We start from the raw sequence: 20,488 nt of genomic DNA, 5'->3' as shown, positions 1-20,488 counted from the left end.
GTCCTTCTCAATGGTAGGGTTGTGAATTCGGAAGGTGCAATCGAAGAAGCTTTGATGTCTTTTGAAGGCAGTGTCTCTTGGATAAAATGTAAAGCTGAGCACTGTCTGATAACAGTGGATATTAAAGATCTGTTTTGAAGAGGAGTCGTGGAGGTATCCTTGGTGTCCAGGCCAAGACTTCTTCCACAATCAGTGTTGTTTGTAATACAGGGGAACCTCGATTATCTGAAAGAGTTGGGCAGGCACTATTTCGTTCGGATAATCGATTATTTGGTTAATTGATTAAATGCCTTTCCTCTGGGGCTTGGGTTTTTAAAGTCTGCTCCCTGTTCAGGAGACTGCAGTAGCACACAGCGCAAGCCCCTGCCCCCAAGACTAGCCCTGTCCAACACCCCACCCCCTCCCCCAATCCTGTCCAATGCCACCACCCCTCCCTCTGCCCCAACCCCATCCAACACCACGCCACTTACCCTCCCCCCGGGCAGCCGGACTGGACAGCAACAATAAGGCTGCTGCTGCTGCCTTTGTGGGGTGAGTCTCCGAATAGTGCACGCACACAGCCACACACACAACATTTTACTGAAACTTTTTGACAGGTTCCACTTCTTCCCTCTACAGGACAATGTTGGTCAGATTATCTGGGGAAGGGAGGTGGGTTTAGGGTACACCCCTGTGTAGAACTCCAGGGAAAGTGTGGGGAGAGAGAGAGAGAGAGACGGGAGGTCAGTCATTTGGGGACGGTGCCTGTTTAATCGCTGTAAACAAAAGACGGGATCACTGTTGGACACACATCTTTGATGTAATGTTTCTATCGGGACCTCAAGATCTCCTTTGGATAATCTGATTTTCAGATCGGATAACTGGTATTCGGATAATCAAGGTTCCTCTGTATACAAGATGTGAGATTGTCTGGTTACTAGCATATGTGATGCAACATGTAGGAACCTACGGTGTGAAAATTGGCTCCATCCTTCCCTACATTTCGTATCGTAATGATTTCCTTTACATCTGTGCTTTTACAAAAAGGCAAAACCATGATTGAACTAATTATTCCTTTTATTAAAACTCACCATGTTAGATTATGATTTTCACCTTTAAAAAGTGGTTTTTGTCTGTGAAAGTGCTTTCTTTCATTTAGTTGAGGTAAATCAAGAAGTTATTGTATTATTTTCTGGCCTTTTTTGCGTTTAAGTATCTGCCACCTCACGATTTAAAGGAAGTTTGAAAAATGCCATGCAGCTAATTGCTAATCGAAATTATCAGTTTTTTTTATTTCAGTGTCCATGTGTATTTAATGATACTGTTTTACCTTACACATTTCTAATCCTCAATCTGCTTCATATTGTGAAATTTTAGAACATTTCTTGCAACCATAAGTTGAATTTATGATCGTATTTTTTGCATTCATTCTTTCTTGTATTTTGTTATCTTTGCTTGCAGAGAAAGATTTTTTAACTCCAGACATTTTTTATAACCTTTGCTCTTGTTACTTTATTGAATGAAAGGTTTTCAAAACTCTGAGTATTAGCTTTAAATGGGGCTCTATTTTATTTCAGATTTTCAGGGAAACGAAGGAGAAGGAGATTCAAGATCTATTACGAGCCAAGCGTGAGTTAGAAACCAAATTTCAGAGACTGCAGGCTCAGGGTGTTCAACTGTTTGATCTTGCTGATTCTGACTCAGACGATAATCATACTGATGTTACAGGTAACACTTTAATGTTTAATCCTACTGTGTTTTCTCTTGCTTCACAGCGCCAATTTCCAGCTAACACTGAGAGCTTGACATACATTTCACTGTTTTCATCATTTTATAAAGTAGCAGTATCCACGGTTGTTGGATTGTATGGACAGTTTAAACTTGTATGGCTGCAAAGCTTTGTCTTTGCAGTCATCAGGACAAACTCAAGAATGACAAATTGCAAACAATCACAGCCGTTTATACTGTAGTGCAAAAGAACACTGGTTGACAAGTTGTCTTTAATTCGCCGAGGTATTGCTATGAGGGAGCGATAGGCTCCCCACACTTCCAGGTAATTTTAAAGAAGTGCAAGACCTGTACATATTCCTGTTGTTTTTCAGAGAAGGAGCCCTTGTGTCAGAATGTATGGTGCTTAGAACATAGAACATAGAAGAATACAGCGCAGTACAGGCCCTTCGGCCCTCGATGTTACGCCGATCCAAGCCCACCTAACCTACACTAGCCCACTATCCTCCATATGCCTATCCAATGCCCGCTTAAATGCCCATAATGAGGGAGAGTCCACCACTGCTACTGGCAGGGCATTCCATGAACTCACGACTCGCTGAGTAAAGAACCTACCCCTAACATCTGTCCTATACCTACCTCCCCTTAATTTAAAGCTATGCCCCCTTGTAATAGCTGACTCCATACGTGGAAAAAGATTCTCACTGTCAACCCTATCTAAACCCCTAATCATCTTATACACCTCTATCAAGTCACCCCTAAACCTTCTTTTCTCCAATGAAAACAACCCCAAGTGCCTCAGCCTTTCCTCATACGATCTTTCTACCATACTAGGCAACATCCTGGTAAACCTCCTCTGCACCCGTTCCAGTGCCTCCACATCCTTCCTATAGTATGGCGACCAAAACTGCACACAATACTCCAGATGCGGCCGCACCAGAGTCTTATACAACTGCAACATGACCTCAGGACTCCGGAACTCAATTCCTCTACCAATCTAGCAAGCATAAATGAGCCATGTTCTATGCTCAACTGATTATCTTTTAAATTAGCTAATGCATCTGTTAGCACCCTCAGTAAACCCTGCACAGAGTGGGAAGCGCACCTAACAGTTGGTTGAGTTATATAAGCTTTAGTGTGGTGATGTTTATTAATTTAGACACTTTTCTTGAAGTCTCCTTCCCTCAATTTTTGCACATTCATTTTCTTTCTTTCTCTCTCTCTCTCTCTCTTTCTCTTTCTGTTGTGACCTTCATTAAAACTCTGAGGTGTTAGCTCACATTTGGCTGTTTAGGGTAAGGGGGACATATCAAATTGAAGTTGTCACCAAACAGACTTGTGGTTGTACAGGTAGTTGATGCTGGATCTTGCACCTCCCCAAGAGGAGGTGAGAAGGCTGACGTCTGCTAGTATATAAATATGCACAGACGTAAAGAAAAATAGCAGCTTTGTGCATATACACAAACTAAAACACCAGCAGTTGGCATTACATTTGATTCTGTCAAGGCTACTCAGCTTCTGACCTCTTTCCGGCCTTAGTTGAAACATGGACAAACTGGTTAAACTCCAGAGGTGAGTTAAGCATGACTACCTTTGACATCAAGGCTGTATTTGCCTGAGTGTGGCATCAAGGAGGGTTAATAAAACTAGAATCAATGGAAATAAGGGGGGAAACTCTCTGCTGGCTGAATTATACCTGACAGGCAGCTGGTTTTGGTATTAGTGGTCAGTCATCTCAGCCAGGGCATCTTTGCAGGTGTTCCTCTGGGGATTGTCCTTGGCTCAACCATCATCACCTGCTTCATCAGTGACCGACCTTCCATCCATCATAAGGTCAGAAGTGGGTATGTTTCCTGGCCATTGTCCAATGTTCAGCATCATTCATGACCTTTCAGATTCTGAAGCAGTCCACTTCCCAAAGCATCTACACCTGGACGATATTCAGGTTTGGTCTGATAAATGGCAAATAACATTCATGCCAAACAAGTGTCAAGCAATGACCATCTCCAATAAAAGAGAGTCTAGCCATTGTTCCTTGACATTCAATGGCATTACCGTCAATGGATCTCTCACAATTAACATCCTGGGAAGCACCATTGACCAGAAACTGAACTAGACTAGCCATATAAATATAGGGGTGACGAGCAGGTCAGAGGCTCAGAACTCTGCAGCAAGTAATTCACCTCCTGACTCCCCAAAACCTGTCTGTCATCTCGAAGAAATGTGTTGGAATGGTGTCCGATTGCTTGAGTTGATACTGAAGGACAGAACAATATCATCTCTTTTTTTTTATTAAACTCAGTCATTTCATAGTATCTGCAGTTATGATGGCAGATTTTAAATATTAGGTGAAACATATATTAATTAATAAAATCTATTGCAGTATGCACTCTTTACTATGAAATAAACTTTAAAATGTTTGCGATGGTTAAAGAGTCTACAAGTATCAGTACTGCCTGACTTCTTTCTCTATTTTTGTTGTAATTAATTGTTTTGTAATCCACTTTGATCTTTTTGTTAGAGTTGCTTTCCATCATTTATAGCTGAATTCTCAATCATGATGTTACAAAGTTTCATAAATCCTTCTGACAAGTATTTACTTGTCTTTGTTTTAACCACTTCCATCTCCTTTATAACATTGTGATATTGGAAAATTACGTTTACGTTCTCACAGAATGTGAATTAGTGGTACTGAAGATAGGGTAAGTATTTTCTGGTACAAGAAATTTTAAAATAAAATCAATGTGACATTAGCAGAAGGTCACAATCAATTGCTAGATCAATTGATAATATTAAATTGAATTTTGCATAATGAGAATCTGTCAGAAGTCTCAAGGTATATGGGACAATTGTGGTTAAATTACAGATTAGATTCACAGTTGAATGGCAGAACAGGCTTGAGGACGAAATGGTTTGCTCCTGTTGGTGTTCCAATTTTATGTGAGGAAAGTCCAAGCAGATACTTTCTGCTTAGCCTAGGACAATCCCCTGAGGAACTCCTGCAAAGTAGGAGTGGCGAGTATTAAGAGAATTATTGCAAATATTTGTCTAAGTGTATACCAAAATGGGCTTAATGTAGGATCCTTTGTAATTCAGGTGCTAATATGCAATTACTCCATTTTGGTGCTGCATGTGTGACGTTGGATTTGTGATTCTGCATACGTCAGCAATCTAAATTTCTTTTTGGTTCTGTTGAGACCAGACTTTGTGTTTCAGTTATGTTATTAGTTGTACCTCTTTAAAGCTTGACACTGTCTTTGAACTTTTCAGCCACAGGCACTCAGTGTGAATACTGGAGTGGTGGAGTCTTGGGAAGTGAGCCATCTTTGGGCAGCATGATACAGCTTCAACAGACGTTCCGAGGTCCAGAGTTCGCACATAGTTCCATAGATGTCGAAGGACCGTTTGCCAATGTTAATCGAGGTAATCTATCAGTTGCTAATACTGAGGTAATACCATTCCTTTCACAGCTTTACATATATTAGGCTATACAGGGGGTCCCTGACTTACGAGTACTTATCCTTATGACTGCAATCCCATACAGGATTTTAACTTTTAAAGACCTGACATACAAACATTTCCTGAACTTATGACGGCTGATTTTCATTGTCATGCATTGTGTTCCAACTTGTATACAGACCCCAGGGTGGAACCTGGGACTGCCTATAATTTGCTGCGGCCGGGCAAGACATTTAGTGACAACTTCAAAGCTTTTTAGAATCTCTGCGTGGCAACGTGTCAGGATTGTGAACAGTTCAGTGAGGGAAACTGGGCGTCCATGGCCTGAAAGAATGGGGCAAGCAACTGTGTGCCTCCTCAGGGCGAGTGATTGAAGCATCATGAAATTAACTACATTAGGACTGAGATGATTGTACAAGTTATGATGGATAATGGATTAATTCAATGTCAGCACAGGTACAGTAAGTAAAGTAAAGAGATGAGAAAGAGGAATTTGGATAAAAAGAAAGTCTGAAAGCAAAGTTGAAAACAAAATCCATTTGACATGAGAAACCTTTCCGCCAATAATTAACGTGTGAAGGATTGAACTTCACATTTGTTTTCAGTGTTAGGGGTGACTGACAACTAGCGCTTATCATGTTGTTGAGCTAACCAACAAGAGTTAACTTTTTGTGGTTTGATTAGTTTGTATCATTTGTATCTACCATGTAAGTCAAGGAACTTCATGATATTCAAAGGTGTGTCTGAACATGAGATGCTATTTTGATGAAGTTAATGATGAATTGCAACATCTCTGGAAGCATCGTTGTGTTTTCACTTTTGTCAGTTGCCAGTGCTGTTAAGTATTGAGTGAGGCCAGATGTAGGTGGAGGGCAGTGACTTAACTTGAGTTGATTGTTAAAAAGCGTAAGTTTAGAATTAATTTGGTAGAAATCCCAGATTTGTGTCAGTGGTAGTGGAAGAAAGCAGTTGTTGCTAGGAGAGGGAGTAACTTGGAGTTTTAGCATGAACCAAGTGACCCTAAGTCATGTGAGTGTGACTTATTGAAATTGCACCTCAGTCTAAAATGAAGCAAAAGTTTGAATGTGCTTTGTTCTTTACTTGTTTTAAAGCCATTAATGAAAACATTACCATAGATGAATAGTAGGATATGTGAATCATATTTTGGAGGGGGTTTATTTTGTTGCATTGACTTTTCCAGATGATTGGGATGCTGCTATGGCTAGCTTGCTGCAGACGACACCATTTCTTCCTCAGACCCTTTGGAGCAATACAGTGCGCTGTTATCTCATGAATTCTGCAGACACACAGCCTGAAGTGGACTTGCTTCTACAAGTAAGGCAAAATTTATCGAATATTAGTTTAGTACCTTCATTGTCATTTGCATCAAAGGATTGGGTAGTTATTCAGTGTCCATTTCTGGATCTGTGGCTAAGCATGAAACACTACTGAACCAGACAGAGGAAGAAGATCTTGTTTTACTGCCTGTGATCTGCTCTGAATGCAGTCATTTCAGATCCGAAATCGCAGGGGGGTGGTTATAACTGATCTTGGTACATCAAGATCACATAATCAATGTTGGGATGTACAATGCCTGGATGCTACAGGGACAAGATGTGATTCACCTGTGATGATGGTATCGAAGGTAATATCCCCTTCCTTTTGCTAGTTTCTTTAGTGGTTGTTTGAAGCATAGCACTACTGCTCCAGAAGAAATTGTCAAACTCGGCAACTGGATATAGCATCGATACTACTCTCTGTGGTGAAAGGTCTAACTTCCAGGGGTTTTCTGTTAAAATAAAATACGGTCCAGTGATGCTTCTTTTAACTGAACCTGTGAGCGATATATTTCCTGTTGGCTGAATATTCTTTCAGCATTCCAAGCTCACCTGTGAACAGTTCTCATTAAATGGGGTGCTGGAGGACTCCAGCCACGATCATGACTGTGATATGAAAAACCGCTTCAGTCAAAAGTCTACATTCCAATGGCCTGAGCGTTGTTATGGATACTCCATAACTAAGGGAAAAACAAGTTCTATACTCTTGAGTTATGCAGCTTTCTCACATAGTCATGTGTCATTTACGTGCATTTAGGTAAATAACATAACCTGCGTATTTGGAGGTTCAAAATGCCACTTGCCTAATGTAATCAGAGTTGCTGCCAGCAGTGTAAATTCTCTGAGATTGTAGTCTCATGCTTGGCCATCTCTCAGTCAACACCTAAAAAGATTCAAAAAACAGATTACTTCGGATGTTGGGAATCAGAAATAAAAATCGAATGGCAGAATTATCTAGCAGATTATCAGCAGAATCAGTGGAGAAACTGAGTTTATATTTCTGTTTCTCTCTCCACAGATGCTGTCAAAATTTAACTGGGTATTTCCAGCCTTTTCAGATTTTATATTTAAAAACGTAGCAGGGTTGAGCTGGGGCTCGTCTGTGCCGGTCTGCTTTCTTTCTTTTTTTTCGCCTTGTATTCTTTTTACTTTTGCTCTTTTTTTTCTTTTCTCTTTTTAAGCCTGGGATTGGGTGAAGGAGGCAGTGGCAGCAATGTCAGGAGGTGCCAGACCGTGGCTCCACCCCAGCCCCGTGTCTCCTGGTGAGCGAGGAGCAAGTCCCAAGCTGCCTCACCCAGCCCAGACATGCAGGCTGAGGCGAAGCTCCAGGTCCGCAGATAGGCTCAGGCACCTGAAAGAGTGGAAGCATCAGTGAAAAGGATGGAAGGTGAACTGGCGGCAGTGTCAGGAGAAGCCTTAGAAGGGGAATGAGAGGTTCGGAACCCGCACATTCTCAGGCCCATGGATCCAGCCTGGATGCAAAGGTCACGGGAGTGACAGCAGAGGAGACCCGTGCAGGACCCAGGAGCCCATTTCAGAGATTCCAGCAAATGTTCAGTAGGAGGAGCAGCAGAGGGGGATCAAGAAGAAAAGAGAAAGATGAATTCTATTGCAGTAAAATCTTACATTGTATTAATTGTTTTAAGATGGCGCTGGAACATGGCAACATTTGGTGTACAATATACTAAAGTATTTTCACTGTATTTTTATATACATGTGACAATAAATCTAAATCGAAAATGGATAATTTATTTCACTATTGGCTGTGAAAGTCTGCTATACTGGCTGCTGAGGTTCCTTCATTACAACGATTATTGAACTTTTAAAGACGTTACATTGGCGACTGAGCTGGTGAAATATATGATGCAAATGCAGGTCTTGCTTTCTTTTCACTCTTGTATTTTGAGGAATGGAGTTGTTTAGGGAGAGGATTTTGATGGAAAATCTAGAAACCAATTTGGCTTTTCAGCAGGTTCAAACTATCAGGCTATTAACCTGTATCTTATGTAGAAATGTCTAGGACTCAGAATGCCATTGACAGTACTTACATAGCATAAGTACTCACTTGCATGCCTTTGGATTCATAAAACACGACTTTGAAAGATGATTTTGTTTCATCATCATAATAAGGGTAAATAGCTGCTGATTTTGTTCTGGGTTAGAGCTTTCCTCACTCTGAATGCTGTGGTTTTGCAAGCCCTTAAAAGAGCAGAATCAATTTTGCTGCTTTCAATCTGGTTTGAAGTTTAATTTTACTACAACATGTGTTGTCTGTTTCTTTTAGGAATATTTACCGAAGCTGCAAATGATGTGCGAGAGTCTTGGGCACTTTTTTCTTCCAGTACAATTCGCAGTGGAGTGTGCCAGTCAGTATCTAGCTGACAGAAAGCGAGAGATAGAGAAAAGCTCCTTGTGTCTTTTCCTTCTGGGTTCTGCTTTACCTCGGTACGGAGAGTTCTACACTGTTAAATATAGAATTGAAATTGTGATTGCTTCTCTTCACACTAAAGTCTTCTTGGTGCTGTTAACTGAGGCATTAGCCCATTTATTTTAATTTTGTTGTAGCTGTTAAAGGTAATGTAGAGAAGAAAATTATATATGTGCATTCTGCATTTGTATGAGAGTACTACTGATTCTTGATTTCCAGTTATGTTTTGCCACAGCTTTATAACAATATTGTTATAAATTCTACTCTTATTTGCAATGGACCTTGTCAATCACCAAGCCTGCACTGGCAACCTGCCCTGTGGGTTGTCACAATTTGCACATAATGCTTTCTGATTTCTTTTGTTTTCAGGTCTTCTTAGAACAGAGATTTTTAATATCAAAAATTATTTCTAAACAAAAATTTGAACAAAAGTGTTAAATTTTTCACGATGTAAATATATCCATTGAATGTTTTTGGCATTATTATGCTGTTATTGACAACTTCCTTTGAAAGACCATGCCTTTCTCAAAAGAATGGACTAGGGCTTGATGTTTTTAATTTAGATCAGTGAATATGGGAACTACATTTTGTTCGTTCAGCCTGAGTATGTGCTGTATCCCAGATTTCCTGATGGGAATCATTATTGATACATTGGTTATATTGATGAATTGCTTTGCAACAGTGACTTCCAAACTTTTACCAAACGTTTGTGTGAAGGCAGCTCAATGCCTGTTATTGGGGCAATGCTAATACAGTATAGCTAACTATGTTTATATGGTCAGCTTTAATTATAAATGTGAATAGTAGAGTTTATATTTCAAAAGATGTAAAAGTAAAAACAAAATGTAAGACTTTGAAATGAGGACTGGATTGCATTTATAACTCCTAGTCAAATTATTCCCCCACCATAAAGGAAATTGCTTCACCTGAAGGATATGGCTGGTCTTAACTCATTACACTTTATTTAAAGGTTTCGCTATGTGTGTGTGTCCCTGACAAGGCTGGAATTTAATGTCCATGAGAGATCATATTGAGCTGCCTTCTTGAATTCAACTGATTGGCTTGCCAGCCCATCTCAGGGGCAGTTTCAAGTCAACCACATGACTGTGGGTCTGGAGTCGCTGACAATTAGATTTCCTTTCCTAGTGAACCGATAGTACTTTTTAAAAAAGGTGATTCAGTAGGTTTAAGAGCACTTTACTAAATTCCTTATTCATTTAACGAACGGAACTCTATTTTCTCTCAAGGTATAGTGGGATTTGAACTTGTGTCTCTTGATCCATCTGGGTGTTTGGATTGCCAGTCCAGTAACATAATCATTATGCTACCAGTCGTGTACCTGTGTTCAATGATGTGTCTACATGTTCTTTCACACTCAAAGTAACAGCTTTTTGCAGTACGTTTAGTGCCTATTTTTATTTTAGTAATGTCAATTTTATGATGTATTAAAGTTTGAAAATAACGTATTTCTTGCCTTATTTTCTGATTTGCCATTTCAAATGTCAAGGTCCAATGAAAATGGAAATAGCCAGTGATCAGAGTGATAAAAGCCCATTTCTGTTTTTGTTTTTGCAGCTTACATTGTTGGACGATTTGCAATTGTACTTTATTATGAGTTTTTTTTGTAAAGTGTAGCAAAAACTGTGGAAATTAAATATTAAACTTATTTTTGGAATTCTTAATTTACCCTGAGTGTAGAATAATAATTTTTCATTATTCAGTGTCCTCCACACCAAGAAAGAAAAAGACAAATCTTGGGTTTGCTTAACTAAAGTGGGGGATGCTTTTCACTCACTTTTGTGGTGTAAAGGTAGATTATAGAATTTCTTACATGGGTATTATTTGAAAACAGTTTTTTGAAGCTGTCTTGCACTCATCAGGACAGTTTGCAAGCATGTCAACTTAAAGGGGAACAACATATTTATTCTATGTGAGCAGAATGTGCTGATTGGTTGGCAAGTGGACTCTGATTGGTAAAGGTGTTGCTATGGAAATGTAATAGTTGATGATGACTGACAGTTAACTGCCAAGCTTTATTCAACTGTGATCCAGGCAGGTTGACTATGGTCAAGGCACTCTCCTGAGGAATGAACCAGATCATGGCTCTCATCTGTTTTGTCCAGTTGAAACAGGGACAGTGGATGTTTGTGATCTTTCTTTCTGCAAAGAATAGGACCAGTGCATTAACATAGCTTACAGTATTTGCAAGTCTGCCATACAGTGGATCCAACTGACAGTATCAGATAGATCGTTATTGACACACTCGGGATTGTTATTGATTGTTTATCAATAATTTGGACCCATTGTGGAGTCTCATTCAGGCTTGGACGCTGTTCAGAATTTGACCTTGGTTTTCTTACAAATTGCCCTGATGAGCCCAAGACACACAATTTTGTCAAAATGTTTATTTTCTTGACTAATATTTCTTTAATTGTTAACTGAGATCTTTTCAGGTGGAATCATATCACAAAGGCATAACTGGCTTCAAATGCTAATGTTGATAGGACTAATTCTATTTATATTTGAATTCAACCCAAAAGGAGTATTCTGAAGTAGCCGATGTACAATGTATAAATATGCTGAGGAATTGTAATCATTACCTGTTCTCACCTGTTTAATGACAGGTGTATAGAAGAGGACTGTGAAGAAAGTTTCCTGAAGAATGCTGACACTCGACCATTGATAATATACCACAGATTGGAGGAGAGCAGTGGGAATTCAGACTTAGTATTCCAGATGATTGGCAGACTGTCTGATGCACATCAAAACCAAAAAGCAAAGGTAACATGTTGGAATTATTTGCACTAATTGGAGACTCCTTGCATTCATTGTTTTTATTCTAAACAACACAATGTTTTATAGTCTGCTATTGCTCTTATCACTCAATGTAGCTGCTTTGTTTGCTTTTGATGATGGAGACAAAGTGATAATTGTCACTTTGAGTGGATTTTGGCCTTTTGTGGTTTAACTGGAAAATGCATCAGCCTGGAGAGCAGTAGGCACTATAGCAAGGTCTCTGCATCCAAACAAAGGTAATGGAAGCCCCTGTTATGTCCACGAATCACAGTTTGAATAGAGACCAGTATTCCCTCTAAGATGCACCAGTGCAATCGGGAATGCATCACATAGGGTATAAATGTTACTGAAAGCTTCGCAGAAGCAATACTCCTTTTAAGATATGCACAATCAAAAATGTTTGCTAATCTTAAAGGAATCATGCACTGCAGACAGATTTTTGGGGAACATTAGTGGGGAAAACTTGGAACGTATGATCTCCACCATGTGTCCGGAGCTGACATCAATTGATGTTGCAGCCTAACTGTTTGCTGTTGTGATAGGAACGCAGAATTGGACCAATTTACAATTCCACAAACCCAACCTGGGGAAACGTGCTTCAGACATTAAGATATTTCGTCTGGGTTGGGTGACGGCTGGGACCTATCTTGAGATTAAGTAAATTTTAGTAAAGATGAATTCATTATTTAAAAAATACACCATAATTGAGAAAAACTAAAACAATACATTTAACTTTACTGAATCCCTTAAAAACACAGCGTTTGGAATTGAGAAGCATTCCCACTGTGGGAGCAGATGATGATAATATCAGTCAGGCAGTAGTAATTCTGTGAAGATAGTTCCCATGCTTATGTCAGCAGACAGAGCGGACTCGCAAACACTAATTTTTTTCAACGCTGCAGCAATTTTTTGTTCATATTTTTAAACACTTGAGTATCACTTGCTGTTTACACAGGGATTATGCTAAAACCATAAGTTTAATATTGATTTTAACATTATCAACTTTTTCTTATCTTTTTTTAGATTATTGAGCATGATGGAAGTGCAGAGGAGGGAGCAAAGAAAGTGTTTTCCCAAGTCGAAAAGCTTATTAAACAGGTGCTGTACAGACTACAACATGATGAGTTAATGACCACAGACTTTTCTTTGTATGTTGACATACATCATCGTGTTTTTCATTATCTTTAGTCTTCCTCAGCAGCATTGCTGGCTGTAAGAAGGCAATCACTTAATGCTTTTATCCAAATCATTGTTCCTTGGTCTAGGAATTGCTGGGTTGGGGAAGCACAGATCTTGAAAACAAAGATTCTGGAATTGAGGATGATTCCACCAACTGGGAAGAGGAGGACATTGACGATGCAATTTGGGATATGCATGATGAGCAGGAACAGTTAGAAGCTTTTCAAGTAGCAGTTGGATCAACCTGTGAATTGGGATTTGAGAAGGTACTCTTCGCTTTATGCTCACGATAACATTCTTTTAAAAATTACATAACCATTGCGGTGAAATACAGGTGCTCAAAGTAAATGGCAAACCATAAACATGATTGAAAATGGAATAAAAATGAATATTGTAGTCATCAACATGAGGGATCACTCTGTAGTGGATTGGAGTAATTTCCTGCTTTAGAATGTACCGACTAAACAGAGCAAAGAATAGCTGCCAAGTGGGCGATTACTTTAAGTGGCACTGCATACCTATCCTTTGAGAAGGATTCATTATTAAACTAGTGTGATTTTTCAAGTCTGTGCCTTGTTTGAAGGGGATGACCGAGATTGGAAGTTACCATTACCTTATTGTCTGCCATGGATTATGTTGAAGCTTGTCATTTTCCCTTGGTTTTCTTAACATTTTCCAAAAGAGAGAACTTTTATTTTTTAATTTTGGGTCATATTTTAAGGTGAGAGGAGAAACATTAAAAAAAAAACATGAGAAGCAGTTTTGTAACAGAGTGGTTAATGTGTGGAATGAACTTTCCAGAGGAAGTGGTGGATGCAGGTAAAGTTACAAAATTTAAAAGACATTTGCAGAAGTATATGATTAAGAAATGCTTGGAGGGATATGGGCTAAGCGCAGGCAGGTGGGACTAGATTAGTTTGGGATTATGGTCGGCGTGAACTGGTTGGCCCTCAGGGTCTGTTTCCGTGCTGTATGACTCTTGGACTACAAGTGAATTTTTTTTTTTGTTCCTCTCATGGACAATATGAATAACAGATACGTTACCATTATTGATTTGAAATTTCTGAATGTTAAGTAAAGAAATTGCCTTTACACAATACTTCACATGCTGCATGAATTTGAAATAAAATGCAGTAACTGCATTATAGACAAAAGTGGCAGCTTTTTTGTGTACAGTAAGGTCTCTCAGAAATGCCCTAGAGGATTGAGTGGTCAAGTCATACTTAATAGTGTTAGCAAAGTAACCCCTTAAGTTAAATAACAGACAAGAGAATTTAATATTGATGATATTCATAATTACCTTTACGTTGTTGGTGTCACTGACTGGTTTCAATCCATCCGATGTAATCCAGTGTTGCTTTCTGACACAGTCACCTGCTTGTAAAGATCTCAATATATTATGCTACTGATTAAACTTGGTATCGTTGCTATCCTCCCTTCGGTCAGACTTTTTTTTTCCCTAACCATTTAGTGTTGAATTGCTTACAGTCTTATACTGTGGAATCGCTGCCTCTAAACACTGGTCCTAATGCTCAGGAAACCATAAAGCAGAGTCTTATCAGTCTAGACCATGTAAAGAGATGTATTAACCTACTGTGTGCCATTCGTGATCCAGACAAAAATATGTAATAAGTTGTTATCAAACCATTTAGAATGTTAGGATAAATGTCAGATTGTTCAACAAATTACAAATCACTAGTTGTATTTTATCTGTATGTGTAGTTTTCAAATGTCATACATCAGAAGCTGAAATAATATTAATAGTCATCCTGTCAAAGGAACTAATGCTTGTCATTTTAGCCTGGTGATGGTTCAACCTTTATCAGTGAACATCTGAGCAAACTATTAATGGTGCTTAACTTCAGTTGCATCTGTGCATACTATTTAAACTGCATTGCCATCAATGACAAAGCTATATAAATAGACTACTCAATTGTTTGTATTAGCGTTTTGGAAATTGACATTACTTATACACGATTGGAGAAAATTTATTCTGTGCATTATCTCTAATAATTTGTAAATTTACATGATTAGATTATTATTTCATGACACACATCATTGTCAAATTGTTGGTTAACTCTAAGCTTGTTATTAATAATATTAATAAAACTTATTTACTTCAAATATACAATGATAAATTATTAAAATCTATAGAAATATAAAACCATTTTTATTTCACTAGTTTTCAGTAAAGTAGTTCTTTGTCTTATCAGAAAAATAATCTCACTGGCTTGAAGGGTTAATTATGCAAATTGTTCATCTAATGCTTAGTTTGGTTTATATTTTCCACTCATTTGTAATGGTTTTCAGAGCAAAGAAAACTTCAAAGCACAATGATATAAAATGAAATGCAGCCAATGTGAAACAATGTTTTCTGGTCTTTGTTGTAATTTTTATTTAGTATTATGCTCGGCTGAATGAGCTGGTGACAGCTCCTGCACCTATTCCTCCACTTCTTGTGTCAGGTGGTCCAGGCTCTGGAAAATCGCTTTTGCTCTCCAAGTGGTATGTACATAGTTTAACATTCATAAAATATCTTTTTCCTTTTACATACTATAATATGTCTTGTCTGCTGTAACCAGACTATAATAAACATTAATATTTTATTTAGAATGTGGACATTTTTCATCATTTATACAAATGATTTGGATGTGAGCATAAGAGGTATAGTTAGTAAGTTTGCAGATGACACCAAAATTGGAGGTGTAGTGGACAGCGAAGAAGGTTACCTCAGATTACAACAGGATCTTGATCAGATGGGCCAATGGGCTGAGGAGTGGTAGATGGAGTTTAATTCAGATAAATGCAAGGTGCTGCATTTTGGGAAAGCAAATCTTAACAGGACTTATACACTTAATGGTACGGTCCTAGGGTGTGTTGTTGAAAAAGAGACCTTGGAGTGCAGGTTCATAGTTCCTTGAAAGTGGAGTCGCAGGTAGATGGGATAGTGAAGAAGGCGTTTGGTATGCTTTCCTTTATTGGTCAGAGTATTGAGTACAGGAGTTGAGAGGTCATGTTGTGGCTGTATAGGACATTGGTTCGGCCAATTTTGGAATATTGCGTGCAATTCTAGTCTCCTTCCTATTGGAAAGATGTTGTGAAACTTCAAAGGGTTCAGAAAAGATTTACAAGGATGTTGCCAGGGTTGGAGGATTTGTCTATAGGGAGAGGTTGAAAAGGCTGGGGCTGTTTTCCCTGGAGCGTGGGGGCTGGTGGGTGACCTCATAGAGGTTTATAAAATCATGAGAGGCATGGATAGGATAAATAGACAAAGCCTTTTCGCTGGGGTAGGGGAATCCAGAACTAGAGGACAAAGGTTTAGAGTGAGAGGGGAAAGATATAAAAGAGACCTAAGGGGCACCTTTTTCATGCAGAGGGTGGTACGGGTATGGAATGGGCTGCCAGTGGAAGTGGTTGAGGCTGGTACATTTAAAAGGCATCTGGATGAGAATATTAATACAAAGAGTTTGGAGGGATATGGGCCGGGTGCCGGCAGCTGGGAGTAGATTAGGTTAGGATATCTGGTCTGCCATGGACGAGTTGGACCGAATAGTCTATTTCTGTACATCTTGATGACTCTATGACAGGCAGAACAATGACTAAATCAAAAATGAGTAGCTTCATACTTGACTAACTTTTAATTCATTTGGATTGTTGCATTTGAAAAAAAAATCCTCTGGAAACTGAAGTGGGATGGATATGGGGGAAACCTTTTGAACTTAGCTAATTAAAAGGTTCCCTCATCGTGATGATGGTTCTAAGGGATCTTGAATCCCAAGATCTTTACAAAGCTCCTTCAACTCCATCAAAATTGTGGAGCCCTAGGAGATGCATACCTCCCTTTTTGAGCTGGTCATATTGTTGACGCAGGCACATGACCCAAACCAGTCTGCGCCCTCAGCTTGCAATGGACATATTTGTGAACATATGAGTTATGTGTAAGAGTAGGCCAGTTGGCTGCTCGAGCCTTCTCCACCATTTAATAAGATCGTGGCTGACTTGATAGTATCTCAACTCCTTATTCCCAATCATCCTGATAACGTTTCACATCCTTATTGCCAAGAATCTGAGCACCTCTGCCTTAGAATATTATGCTTATGTATATTAAATACTCTGCTTCCGCTGCCTTTTGAGTTTCAAAGACTCCAATCCTGTGGGAGAAAACAAATTCTCTTCATCTGTCTTAAGAAGGCAACCCATTATTTTTAAATAGTGGCCCCTTGTTCTAGATTCTGTCGTCAGAGGATACATCTTTTTCAAATCAAATTGCATCTTATGCTGCAAAACTCCAATGGATGCAAGCCCAGCCTATCCAACCTTTCCTCCATAAGACAACCCATCCCTCAATTCAGGTATTCTTCTGTGAAACCTTCTCTGAACTGTTTTCAATGTACTTTCATCTTTGCTTACATACTAGTAAAAATTGGAAGCACCGGTAACAGGAATCCAGTGATTAATGTCCGACTGGCAATTGTTTGCACATGTATTGAGTCTTCCCAGTTCTATGAAAATCCAGGCCAACGTTTCAGGTCAATGTTTTTTCATCAGAATTTTCTGGTCTTAGTTCAGCTTTTTCTTTTGTGTATTGCTTTGTTTCTAACGGGTCTGAACACCAAGCTAAAAGTAATTGTTTAAAGATTTTCATATTGAGAGGGTATATCATATTACAACTCTCAAAACCCAACGTGAAAGGCATCCTATTCTGCTATGTATCTAATATACAATTTATTGAATGATGTGCAGGGTTGCTATTTGCTCTTTAGTCCTCTTATAAATACAGGATCATTGAGGAAGACATGACTTAAAATAGTGAGTTTTAAGTTTCTCATTTGCTGTTTTTGTCATTTTTTTCTGTCTTCATAGGATTGAGCACCAGCAAAAATGTTCCCCAAACACTTTAGTTTTATATCACTTTGTGGGAAGGCCCCGGTCCACCAGCTCAGAGCCAGCTCTAATAATAAAGCGACTGACTGTAAAGGTAGAGAATTGAATGCCTTGAATCGAACTCTGCGTGGTATTTAAGAGATGGAAGGAAACAAAATAACCTTTCTTTTTAACTAACCAGGCACTGATGAATAGTTCATTTACTTACTCGTGAACATTGTATTGGATTATCAGATAATCTGAGTTAAATACTTTTTGAGTTGATGTGATTAATGGTCCAAATGAATGCTAGTTGCCAAACCTTCTACAATCCTTATCAGAAATGTTTTGTGTCAATCTGAAATAGTTTTGTTCTTTGAAAGACATTGTTTTACAGTTTTCTGTGTTCAAGAGCTTTGCGCCAGATCTATGTAAATGAGCCACTTTGTAGCTGCTGTTCAGTAAAACAATGCCAGTTTTGTTTGTTAATGTAACTAAACTTCGACTAAGCTTCTCAACATGTTCGGTTCACAGCTGTGTTGTTCTCAGGGAAAATGCGATAGAAAAACATTAAAGTATTGATTGAAAATTATTTACATTACTGAAAATATAAATAGTGCTCCCTTTCGGTGTTTTCACATCCTCTGTGATGTTGCATTTGTTACCTGGGAGCGCATTGCTGCTAAATCGGTTTTGTTCATAAAGTGAGAAGTTTTGTAAGGTTGCACTCCTGTCATGGAGCAAGCTCGAAAGCAGTGCAGATCTTGGAAAATAAACAGCCAGTGATTCTAATAAGTAATTGGGCCAAAGATTTCAGATTCTTTAGTCTGTTGCCCTTTTGCAGAAAGCTTCATGCCATACAATCAAATGGATGAGGAGCAGGGATAGGATGCACACCCCCTTGACCTTGCTTTACCATTCAATAAATCATGGCTAATCTGGCTATTCCACGTTCCCGCTAAACCCCTCACCCTCCACTTGCTGATGATCTTTCTCCTCTTTCTTATCAATAATCTTTCTATCTTTGCCTTTTGGAGAAAAAGTATTCCAAACATTTGTGACCTTCTGTAAGATTAACGTTTATCCTCATTTTGCCTTAACTGAATGACCCTCTAGTTCTAGATTCTCTCTGAAGAGAAGGCATCCTTTCCGTGAGAGCCCACAGAATGTTATTTTCGATCACATGGCTTCTAAACTTTAGAGGATACAGCCCTGCCCTTACAGGAATTAGTCTGGGAAACCTTCTCTGAACTCCCAATGCATTTATATCTTTCCTTAAATAAAGGAGGACACAAATGCTGTACTAATGCGATTTTATCAATGTCCTATAAAGCTGAAGCATAGCTTCCTTTTGTATTAAGTTCCCCTTGCAATAAACATTAGCACTCCCCAATTTCTTGCTGCGTACTAGTCTTTTGCAATACATGCATCATGACACCAAGATCCTGTGCAATTCAGAGTGTAGCCTTGAAAAACAAAGTAACGCATAAATTCGTTTCTTGTTCACTTCTAGCTATTGCAGCATTCGTGGTCCATGTCTGCCCTTGCCCTGGATCCAAATAAGTTACTGGAAGAATTTCCTCGATGGCTGGAGAAACTGTCTGCACGCCACCAAGGCAGTATTATCATAATCATTGACTCCATTGACCAGATTGAGGTATGGATAAAACTAGAAGCCCTCAAATTAATTTTAACCTTTTTTGTCCTTGCATTATGGATAATTTGTGTTTTCATAATACTGGTACTGAAACTTATAGATCATAGTTTGAAGTATGATGCTAAGTTTAGCTGAAAAACTAATATTGTATGAACGATTAAAAAAACTCGTCTCCTTCTTATAAGTAGGATGTTGTGAAACTTGAAAGCATTCAGAAAAGATTTACAAGGATGTTGCCAGGGTTGGAGGGTTTGAGATAAAGGGAGAGGCTAAATAAGCTGGGGCTGTTTTCCCGGAGTGTTGGAGGTTGAGGGGTGATCTTGTAGAGGTTTATAAAATCATGAGGGGCGTAGATAGGGTAAATAGACAAGGTCTTTTCCTGCATTGGACAAGTCCAGAACTAGAGGACATCGGTTTATAGTGAGAGGGGAAAGGTTTAGAAGGGACCTAAGGGGCAACTTTTTCACAGAGGGTGCTGTGTCTTTGAAATGAGCTGCCAGAGGAAGTGGTAGAGACTGGTACAATAACAACATTTAAAAGGCATCTGGATAGGTAGATGAATAGGAAGGGTTTAGAGGGATATGTGCCAAGTGCTGGCAAATGGGACTAGATTAATTTAGGATATTTGGTCAGCATGGACAAGTTGGACCGAAGGGTCTGTTTCCGTGCTGTACATCTGTGACTCTGACTAACTGCGGATACTGGAGATCGGAAACAAAAACAGAAATTGCTGGAAAAACACAATAGGTCTGGCAGCATCTGTGGAGAGAACAATTCTGTAAAAGGGTCATGGAATCCAAAATTTTAACTCTGTTTTCTGTCCACAGATGCTACCAGGTGTCTTTGTGCAAATTTGTAAATTGGCCAAAACCATATGGTGAGAAGAGATATTCCATGAATTCCAAATCATAACAAATTTCTGTCTGAGTTGTGGCACTTTATTAAACTAATATTTAAAATTGCTTTAACTTATGTGAAGTTAGTATTTTTTCACATTAATTACCCATTAAACTCTGCACAGAATGTTCTAGCCACTAATTGATAGTTTTGATACTTGTCCAT

At 38.9% G+C, this 20,488-nt stretch overlaps 1 protein-coding gene across 3 annotated transcripts in view; it reads left to right on the top strand.

The window, feature by feature from the left end:
• The window catches only part of nphp3 (nephronophthisis 3), a 65,223-nt gene that overhangs the window by 9,456 nt on the left and 35,279 nt on the right, over positions 1–20,488 (top strand). For all 3 annotated transcript variants that reach the window (XM_043719514.2, XM_043719513.2, XM_087978494.1), the window contains exons 4-13: positions 1,557–1,707; positions 4,978–5,130; positions 6,368–6,501; positions 8,788–8,948; positions 11,556–11,712; positions 12,751–12,825; positions 12,993–13,172; positions 15,308–15,411; positions 17,770–17,884; positions 19,283–19,426. In XM_043719514.2, the coding sequence (XP_043575449.2) occupies positions 1,557–1,707; positions 4,978–5,130; positions 6,368–6,501; positions 8,788–8,948; positions 11,556–11,712; positions 12,751–12,825; positions 12,993–13,172; positions 15,308–15,411; positions 17,770–17,884; positions 19,283–19,426 (1,374 nt within the window). The remainder of the gene's footprint in view (positions 1–1,556; positions 1,708–4,977; positions 5,131–6,367; positions 6,502–8,787; positions 8,949–11,555; positions 11,713–12,750; positions 12,826–12,992; positions 13,173–15,307; positions 15,412–17,769; positions 17,885–19,282; positions 19,427–20,488) is intronic.

The sequence above is a fragment of the Chiloscyllium plagiosum genome, unplaced genomic scaffold, assembly GCF_037043375.1.
Source record: "Chiloscyllium plagiosum isolate Xiang-an unplaced genomic scaffold, Cpla_swu_hap1 HiC_scaffold_34, whole genome shotgun sequence".
NCBI lineage: Eukaryota > Metazoa > Chordata > Chondrichthyes > Orectolobiformes > Hemiscylliidae > Chiloscyllium > Chiloscyllium plagiosum.
Note: the sequence above shows the minus strand (reverse complement) of the source record. Positions and strands in the feature narration are given on the sequence as shown.